General features: G+C 40.3%; 1 protein-coding gene across 22 annotated transcripts in view; it reads left to right on the top strand.

Annotated features, from left to right (window-relative positions):
• The first annotated feature begins 1,692 nt into the window (after positions 1-1,692).
• CLASP2 (cytoplasmic linker associated protein 2) overlaps positions 1,693-9,144 on the top strand; it is a 157,667-nt gene continuing 150,215 nt past the window's right edge. For all 22 annotated transcript variants that reach the window (XM_053467366.1, XM_053467361.1, XM_053467351.1 and 19 more), the window contains exons 1-2: positions 1,693-1,913; positions 7,577-7,655. In XM_053467366.1, coding sequence (XP_053323341.1) covers positions 1,698-1,913; positions 7,577-7,655 — 295 coding nt within the window. In that variant the 5' untranslated portion in view covers positions 1,693-1,697. The remainder of the gene's footprint in view (positions 1,914-7,576; positions 7,656-9,144) is intronic.

The following is a 9,144-nucleotide window of genomic DNA, read 5'->3' as shown; positions in this document are numbered from 1 at the left end:
TATTATAAATAATCCATATTATTTACTAACAAACTAAAAGCAAAACTTCAAAGAACGTTTTTAAGAGCCTGTGCCTGCTTTTAAAAAAAAATATATATAATTCAGTGTTCTCATTGAACTTTTCTAAATAACATGTTTTTTAATCCATATTTTGTGACTTGTTCTTAGGAAATGTTGTTTCCCTGCATCAGTGTAAATTCTTGTTTCTGGTTAGTTGACTGTTTTGGATATTTTTATGTTTGTAATATTAATGGAGCCAAAAAATCCAAATGTGAATTCATCTCTTCTAGGAGCAGGGATATATTCACTTTAGTACTTAATTATTTATTGTAAAAATATTTGTTGTTGTTGTTGCTTGATTTACAGTTTAACATATGTTTAACCCATTTAAGTACATTACTGAATAACCCCCAAAGCTTTTTCTAAAGTGAGAATTGACATGGCTCTTGTGGTTTGAACTCACTGCCTTCTCTATTCATTATAAAGGGCTGTGTTTGGCTTTAAAAAGAGCTGAGCTGGACTGGCACAATGCCTAGGTCAATCAGTGAAAAACCTTTAAAAAGTAAATCATAAAATGACTGATCTCAGTATGCTTTATACAGGGCCACATATGCTATTCTTTGAGCTGAAGCTCACTGAGGTTGGTCTATGATGTAAAGTGAAGTCAGTGATCCTGGACCAGCCACCCATGATAAAAAGGACAGGGAGATTGAAATCTCTCACACACACACACTCTCTCTCTCTCTCTCTCTCTCTCTCAATACTCTCGGAAGTGTATTAGTTGTTTCAGACTGATCAGGATGCTTAAGTATACATGCATCACTGTGGCTTGGTGTTGTCAGTGTGTGTGAGCTTGAATCAGTGAGGCTATGTGGTCATTATAAGCATTTATTAAATGGTTCCCCTATTGTAAAAACAAAAAAAGAGAATCCCTTTGTCTATTATAAGGTCCAGCCAGAATGCCCCTAGCTTCTTTCCAGTATTATGTAACAGAATCAGGAATAGAATCGTATAATTGGACCTTGTGTTTTCTTTAAAGGTGTGACAAGAAACCACAATGAGAAAAAAAAATGTGTGTCGGTAAGAACAATTCTCAGAGTTTATTTAATTTTAAGCATATTTTTGTAGTTTGTGTGTGTAATTGAGGAATTGGTTTTGCAAACAAAAGACCTTTTTTCTTTTTTTTTTTTTTTTTTTTTAGGATGAATGTGTATCGGGAGTCCTAGATGGAGACATAAAGAAAGTAATGAACTCTTGGATTTTTGAATTTACATTTGTACTGGGAGGAGAAATGCTGCATCGCAAAAGCTGACATTTTGAAACCAACTTTTGAAGCCAAAGACAAAATTAGATGACCAGCAATATACAAACATTTCTGGATATCCATCAAATTTTTCATAAAGCCATCTCAATCTGCAGTGGTCATTTTCTCAATTTTAAAGCCTTGAAGATAACTTACTTTTTTTTTTTTTTTAAACTTTATCTTCCATTTTTTTTTTTCCAGCTTTTGGTTTGCCACTGTCATTGCTAGTCAAAACATAGTTTTAATGCATTACAATCTTAAGGAGCTGTACCTTTAAAGATTTTTTTTGCGTTGTCATTTTTTTTTTTTGTTAAAGATCCTTCATCCTACCCTTACAAAAACTCACCATTGAGGGATATATCATTTAAAGGCCTTTGTGTTATTTTTTTATACCATGGATTGGGAAGAAGATAATGGAGGAATCACTGATATGGAATATGTTAGCATGCAGATGCAACAAAAAGATGTGCCAAATCGACTACAAATTGGGCAGCAGTTCTTGGAATATCTTACAGACACCCATCGTTCTGCTCATCTTGATCTGGACTCCAGCACATTGGACAAAATTATTGATGAGTTAACCAGCTGGCTCAATTGCAGCCACTACAAGGTGAGCAAAATTTTTCCTTTTATCTATTCATTTGGGTATTTGGTTTCATCATTCCCTTCTGGCAGTTCATGTTAGCGTGGTTGCTAGTCGGAACTCCTGTAGCATGGCCGCACCTTCCCCAACTTGATCACACTTCATCTCCCTGGCACACAGATTGTGATTGTGGCATAATGCGCATAACACACAGTTGGGGGGGGGGATGGCAGTTAAGGGAGGGACCTCAGTGCTGTGGTACTAAAGTACCAGGCGTCTGATATCTGCTTTGGGCAGCTGATTATAATTAAACTGTTTAGGTTTTGTGTCAATGTCTGTGAGGACTTGCATAGATAATAAAAAATAAACAAAGTGAGCTAAGTGGTGTCATTGTGACATCACTGGCATTAATAACATGTTGAAGAGGTCCCTCTAGCCATACTGTACTACACTGCAAATTTTGAAAAAACAATCCCATTGCACAACCCCCAAACCCGTTAAGCCATAAGTATAAAAAATACTACCATTTAGGGTACTAAATGTAAGGGATGGATATGGCCCTCTAAAAAGGAAAAAAAAATAAGAATGCGAGGTATTTCCGTAATCTGGAGATGCATCTAAACAAATTTTATCTAGGTTTCTCTGGCGTAACACATACCCTGTACAAAAAAGTCTAAGAAACACAGAACTGTTGATGAAAAAAGTGCAGGAAATTTCTGTTTCAGTGATTGGTGACCAAATAGCTGCATGAATAATGTATTTATATAAATACAGAGGCAAAAGTAAATAAACCCTTTGGCATTACCTAGTATTCTACATTAATTGTTCATAAAACGTAAACTAATCCACATCTAAATCTAAGTATAGACAAACGCAATGTGCTTAAGCTTACACACACAAACAATGATTATCTTTCCTGTGTTTATTGAACACATCCGTTCACAGTGCTGGTGGAAAAGGTAAGTGATCCCTTGGATTTAATGACTGGTGGAACCTTCTTGGGCAACAATAACCTGAAACATGCCCTTCCTGTAGCTGCAGTTCAGACCTGTACAAAGTTCGAGAGTAATGTTATATACCGTTATTTATTACAGAACTACTTAAGCTCAGGCGTATTCTTACGATGTCTGGTGTGAATGGCCCTCTTGAAGCCCTTCCACAGCATCTCTAATGTTTAGGGTCATTGATCTGCTGCAAACATCTACTGAACTTCAGCTGGTAGACAGCCATCCTGACATTATTCTGTGTACCTTGATAAACGTAGAAAGTCATTGTCCCGTCTATGGTGGCATGCTTTCCAGGTCCAAAGGCAGCAAAGCAGCCCTTAATCATAATGCTCCCTGCACCGTAGATGATTTCATGTTAGTATGTAGTGCGCGTCTTACTTCATACGTGGTACTGCGTGTTCTTCCCAAACAATTCAACCTCAGTTTGGCAAATTTCAGGCGCGGAGCAATGTTTTTTTTCCAGAGAGCAGTGGCTTCCTCTGTGGTGTCCTGCCATAGACTCCATCCTGTTTAATGTTTTGCATATGGTAGACTCATGAACGAGCCTGTAGCTGCGTGAAGGGTTGTTTTTGTTAACCTCATTAACCAGGCACGTCACGCAAAAACAGTCAGTTGACCATGGCATTAAACAAGCTTAGAAAGCGATCTATGTTGCTGTAATGCCTCAACGTCAAGGCATTCAGCAACACATAGCTCGGCATCAGGGGCTCCTGTATGACGGACGCTCGTTTGTGGATCGCTTCCTAAGCTCTTCTAAATCACCCCCCAAAGATTCAATGTTGTGGCTAAAATGCTTCGATAGCAAGGCGTTCAGCGACAACTAACACCCAGGATGCACTGTGACCGATCCGGAGAGTGGCTACAAGCTCCACTGCAAGAGAGTTTGCCTCTTGCAAGATGGCATCATCCTTTAAAAAAAAAAAAGGTTTCTAAGAGGGTCTCTCCAGACCCTCCTGAGAACTCTGGGCAATGTGATTAGTAAAATATTTTAAAAAATTATAAAAATAAAAAAAATGAAAACAAAATAAAAATGGCTTCAAAATAAATAAAAACATGGTAACTTTTCAACATAACTGTGCAGTGATCTCACCATCAGCTAAAATTAGCGCCTTATCTTCCCAAAAATCCTGACATGGAAAGAGTTAAATTACAAGCTCTTCAAATACCCAAAGTGCTAAGTTGCAGCTGCTGGGTTTAAAGATGTCCCAAATAGTGCATAGACACAGAGTGACCCAAATGGGGGTACTTCCCAAATGTGGCCTTTTCCCCCCCAACACAATACAAACCCATGCATGGGGGTGTCACTGTAATTGGGAGGCTTTACTGAACACATATTGTTTGACAATGATATATACCAGGAGTGATAAATTCATACCTGAAGTACAATGTGTCACATTTTGACAGACTGGTAGTAGAATTAGTCCATGGAAAGGGTTAAAATACCGGCATTTGAAATACCCTGGAGTGTCTCGTTTCCAAACTATATTTTGATTTGATGAGGTAAATTGCATTGACTGGCTTTAAAGGTGTCCCAAACAGCACATGGTGGGAGAAGGACCAGATGTCAAAGATCCAAGTAAAAAAAAATGTGCACCTCCCAAATGTGGTGTTTTACCTCCCGAATAAACCCATGCTTGGGCGGTATCATTGTCCTCGGGAGATATAGCTGAACACAGTGTCGTTTGAAAGTGACCTATACAATTTGTTTGAAGGGAAAAAAAAATTACTACCACAAACTTTGGCAAAGGCCGATGGTAGAATCTCGTGCATGGAAATGGTTACAATACCAACATTTGAAATACCTTGGGGCATCTAGTTTTCAAAACTAAATATGGTTTGATGGAGTAAATTGCATTGGCCAGCTTTAAAGATGTCCAAAATAGCACATGGGGCAGAATGACCAGGTTTGGAAGAAAAAATGTTTTTTAAATAGCAAAATGCTATGTTTTGCCCTATAGCTTGCAAACCTGCAAAAGAAACCAGAAAAATTGGTATTTCTAAACTCAGGGCAAATAGTTCTAATTTCCTATTAAAAAATAAATCAAACGATGGTATCTGAAGAAAATCTTCAAATCTTCTTGTCCTGGAAAAAAAAATAACTTGTGTGGTACACTAAATGGGAGAGGAGAAAATTACAGCTAAACACGTGCATGGCAAATGTGTTAAAACAGTCTTGGGCATTGTGCACATGGAGTCAGCTGGCTGTCCACTTCTAGAGAGAGTAGCCAAAGTACTAAACTGTCTCCATTTGTCTCTGGACTGATGAATATGCAAGCTCTTCGAGATTACCTTGTAACCCTTTCCAGCTTTTTACAGATTAGTAATTCTTGCTTCATTGGTCGGACTCCCAAGTTTGCTAATGCCTGACTCCAATTAGCTTTTGTTCAAGTGATTAGCCTAGGGGTTCATAAGCTTTTTTCTTGCCATTCCAGGTGGCACAGATGGAGAGATGGCTCCACTTATCAGGTGGGGCAGAAAACCCTATAAAAAGGCGGACCTCCCCCTTCTTCCCTAGTGTTTCCTGCCCTACCCGGGTAGGGCTATTTTTTTATTTTCTTTGGAGCCCCAGGGGGTATCCCTTGTTTGAGTTCCTGGCAGAGGTCCTTGGGTGGATCCAGTGAACCACAGTAACAGGCTGCAGCAGAGACAAGACCCCTCTCTCTTACCTTATTTGGCTCACTTCCCAATAACCCGGGGGCTCCTTGGGTAGGTTCCCGGCACCATGCTCCTTCCTCCACCTTGGAGAGACGCACCAGTGTATGCTTCTGCTAAGGCCATGGCATTGTCCTCTGTATCTAGAAGAGCATTCTGGCTAAAATCGTGGGTTGCAGATAATGCTTCAAAGCATAGGGTATGCTACAGAGCCTTTCAGGAAACAAACCCTCCAGGAGTGAACTCGACTCTATCCTGGAATCGACTACAGGGGCAAGTATTGTTTGCCTCAAAGGAGAGGTCCTCCCTGTTCTTAGATCCAACTATCATCCAGCGAGAGACGGGGTTAACCACAGATCTACGTACACAAGACAGGGTTCCCAGTCCTTTTGTGATAAACCCTTCCCAGGAGGCAAACCCCATTTAGGTGGTAGAAGAGATAAGGAAGATAAAGCTGGAAAATTCTGATGCCAGTCACCCTCAAGTCAGAGGCAGGTTGACTTCGGTTTTAAGACTTTTTTGGATTACAAGCTGGTAGGACATCCCTGGTTTGCTAGACTATCCAAAGGAATGTGCAGACTTCGGCCTAGGTCCAATTCTTCAGTTCCCCCATGGGATCTTAACCTTTTTTTCTAAGACAACTCATCTCTCAGCACTTTGAGCCTCTAGTAGAGACTTCTCTAAAACTACATGCCTACAAGGTTGTCCTCCAAGTGGCCATCACTTCTGCAAGACGGGTGGGTGAGCTCCAGGCCTTCTCCAGATTGGAGCCGTTCCTCAGGATCCTCCTGGATAGAGTGTTCCTTAGGTTGCCACCAGAATTTCTACCTAAGGTGGTCTCGAGTCTTCACTCGTATCAGGAGATGGTACTACTAGACATCTTCCTTTTTGGGATTCTTGGTGTCTGGATAGAACTCCCCACTCTAGACCTGCGGAGATGTATCCAGATCTACTTGTCCCGTACTCGCCCATAGAAGAAATCCAATTCTCTTTTTTCCTATTTTTTTTTTTTTTTTTTTTTTTTTTTCTGGTGTCCGCAAGGGGATGTAAGTATCTCACAGCATTTGACCTGGAAGCACCCTGGACTTTCAGGTCAGTTCTGATTTTGTTTTGTTTAACGCTTTCAATGCTGATGTTCCATTGGAGCACAGCATTGACTGATATTTAGTCCCCACTAGCTTGTGGGGACAAACGTTAACCCCTGCAATGCCACGAATGTCATACACAATTGTGGAATTGAAGGGGTTAACGCTGCACTGTCGCTCTCATGGAGCGATCAGTCAGCAAGGGAGGGTTGGGGCTGGTCTCCACACTCATGTGGAGACCAAAGAACCCTCTACCCCTGTCCCTGAAGCTGCCTCTGGCAGCTGGGACGCAATTGCTGGTCTATAGACCAGCCATTGCAGGGGGAGTCTCTGATGACTGCTGTAGGCTTCCATGCCTACAGTAGTCATCAAAGGGCTTGTGGGGGCTCGTTTTTGCTATTGCTGGTCTGCCTAGGTATTGAAGGGGTTAATGCTGCACTTTCGCTCTCACTTGTGTGGGGACCCAATCAACACTCAACCCCCCTTCCTGAAGCTACCTGTGGCAGCTGAAAACGCGATTGCAGGTTTTCCTGCAATCGCAGTTTCAGCCTACAGAATCACTCCTTGGGAGTGATCTCAGGCTCGGTGGCAGGCTCTGAGTGGCTGTGCTGGTCTGCCCAGACTCCTGGGCACACAGCAGCAGTAGCGCCCCTGCGATCACAGGCTGACAAACACCTAGGCGCTAGGACAAAATTCAGAGTTGCCATGGCGACCTGGCGTCTGGGATTTGTCGAGCCCTGCCTTAAGTCATTTGTAATTTGTTTTATTATATGTTTACCTTTTGTCTAATTGTTCTACAACCCAAAAATGTTTGAACTACCCAGTGGCATCACTTGGGGGTGAACAGCATTAGTAAGAATTCCTTAAAGCTAATACTCATCAATACATGCTTTAATTATTTTTGTTACTTGTTTCATGCTATCTCTGCAATTTTATTCCTTTTCAGGTGGCTTTGCTGGGATTAGACCTCCTGAGTACCTTAGCTGATAGGTTGCTAGAGCGTTTTCGGGGCCATCTGGCAACAGGTGGGTTGATTACATGAATATATTTTTTGCGCTACACTTGTAGATAGGTTAGTAATTACTTGTATAGATGTTTGTCATGTTAGGAATGGATCTTCTCTTTATCTCATATTGTACTTAATAAACCCATTACCCCTTTTGTATTTGCATTACAAACTACAACTTACATTAGAAAGTTGAAATACTGCATGGCACAGAAAATATTAGAAAACGAATATTTTAAAATTACAACCAAGAAGCTATACACTTTAGCTCAGTCTTAAATTATTGCTCATCTACAGCTTTAGTATTTGTGTCTAACAGTTGAACAAATGCTTTTTTACAAGAGATGTTTTATCACTTTTTATTTCTTCCATTTTATTTACAACCTGTGTCAAACACAGCAGTCCCACAAATATTGAAGGATCTCCACAACTTTATATTACTGTTTTGCTGAGATGTCCTCCATTCTTGAATGGTTAATATTAATATGTATTCTTTCCTGATGGCTGCATGAGACACTTAACTGTCTGTATGAAGTACAAAACTTCAGTTTATCAATCAGCAGGTCTGCTATTCTTAAAATCATTTGCATTTCACTGCTGTTAAATGTTTTTCTGATAAAATATGACACGCGTATCGCACATAACTGCAAAATATCAGTGTTACTGTTCGTGTTGTCTATTTTAACTGAATTACGTTAAAAACATTTATGGTGAGTAGGAAGATGTACAAATCGAGAACCCCAGAAGCCTATAGTATATGATTTGGCTTACAAAACAGTCGCCCTATGATTGTAACGAAATTAGTTCCTTCTAATTCAAGAAAGCCATCCTGGGTACCCTACTGACAAATTTTAATGTGCCACAAGACCAAAAGAAGCAAAATATAAATGGATTTTTCTGTACTATAATATTCAAATGTGTGATCCCTATTGAGTAGCAAATAATTCTAACGTACCGTATTTGCTCGATTATAAGACGACCCTGATTATAAGACAACCCCCCAAAATCTGAATATTAATTAAAAAAAAAAAAGAAAAAGCCTAATTATAAGACGACCCTATAGGAAAAAAGTTTAATTCATGTAAACTTTTTTTATTTTTATTTTTATTTCCTTTTATTTGCCACTCTGCCCCCAGAAATGCCTTATACCCCCTATGTGCCACTTTGCCTCCCTGATATGCCTTTTACCCTCCTATATGCCACTCTGCCCCATGTTATGCCTTTTAACCCCCTATATGCCACTCTGCCTCTAGAAATGCCTTATACCCCTAAATGCTACTCTGGCACATAGGGGGTTAAAATGCATAACATGGGACATAGTGGCATATAGGGGGTTAAAAGGCATAACATGGGGCAGAGTGGCATATAGGGGGACACTTACACAACCAGACACTAATATACTCGCTTACATACCCACTCTGACACTTACATACCCAGACCCTAATATACACTCAAGCAACTAAGGCACTTCACTCACTGTGATACCTCAGCAGGCGCTTACTGCAGCT

The sequence above is a fragment of the Spea bombifrons genome, chromosome 5, assembly GCF_027358695.1.
Source record: "Spea bombifrons isolate aSpeBom1 chromosome 5, aSpeBom1.2.pri, whole genome shotgun sequence".
Taxonomy (NCBI): domain Eukaryota; kingdom Metazoa; phylum Chordata; class Amphibia; order Anura; family Pelobatidae; genus Spea; species Spea bombifrons.
This window is presented reverse-complemented; position numbering and strand designations above follow the sequence as displayed.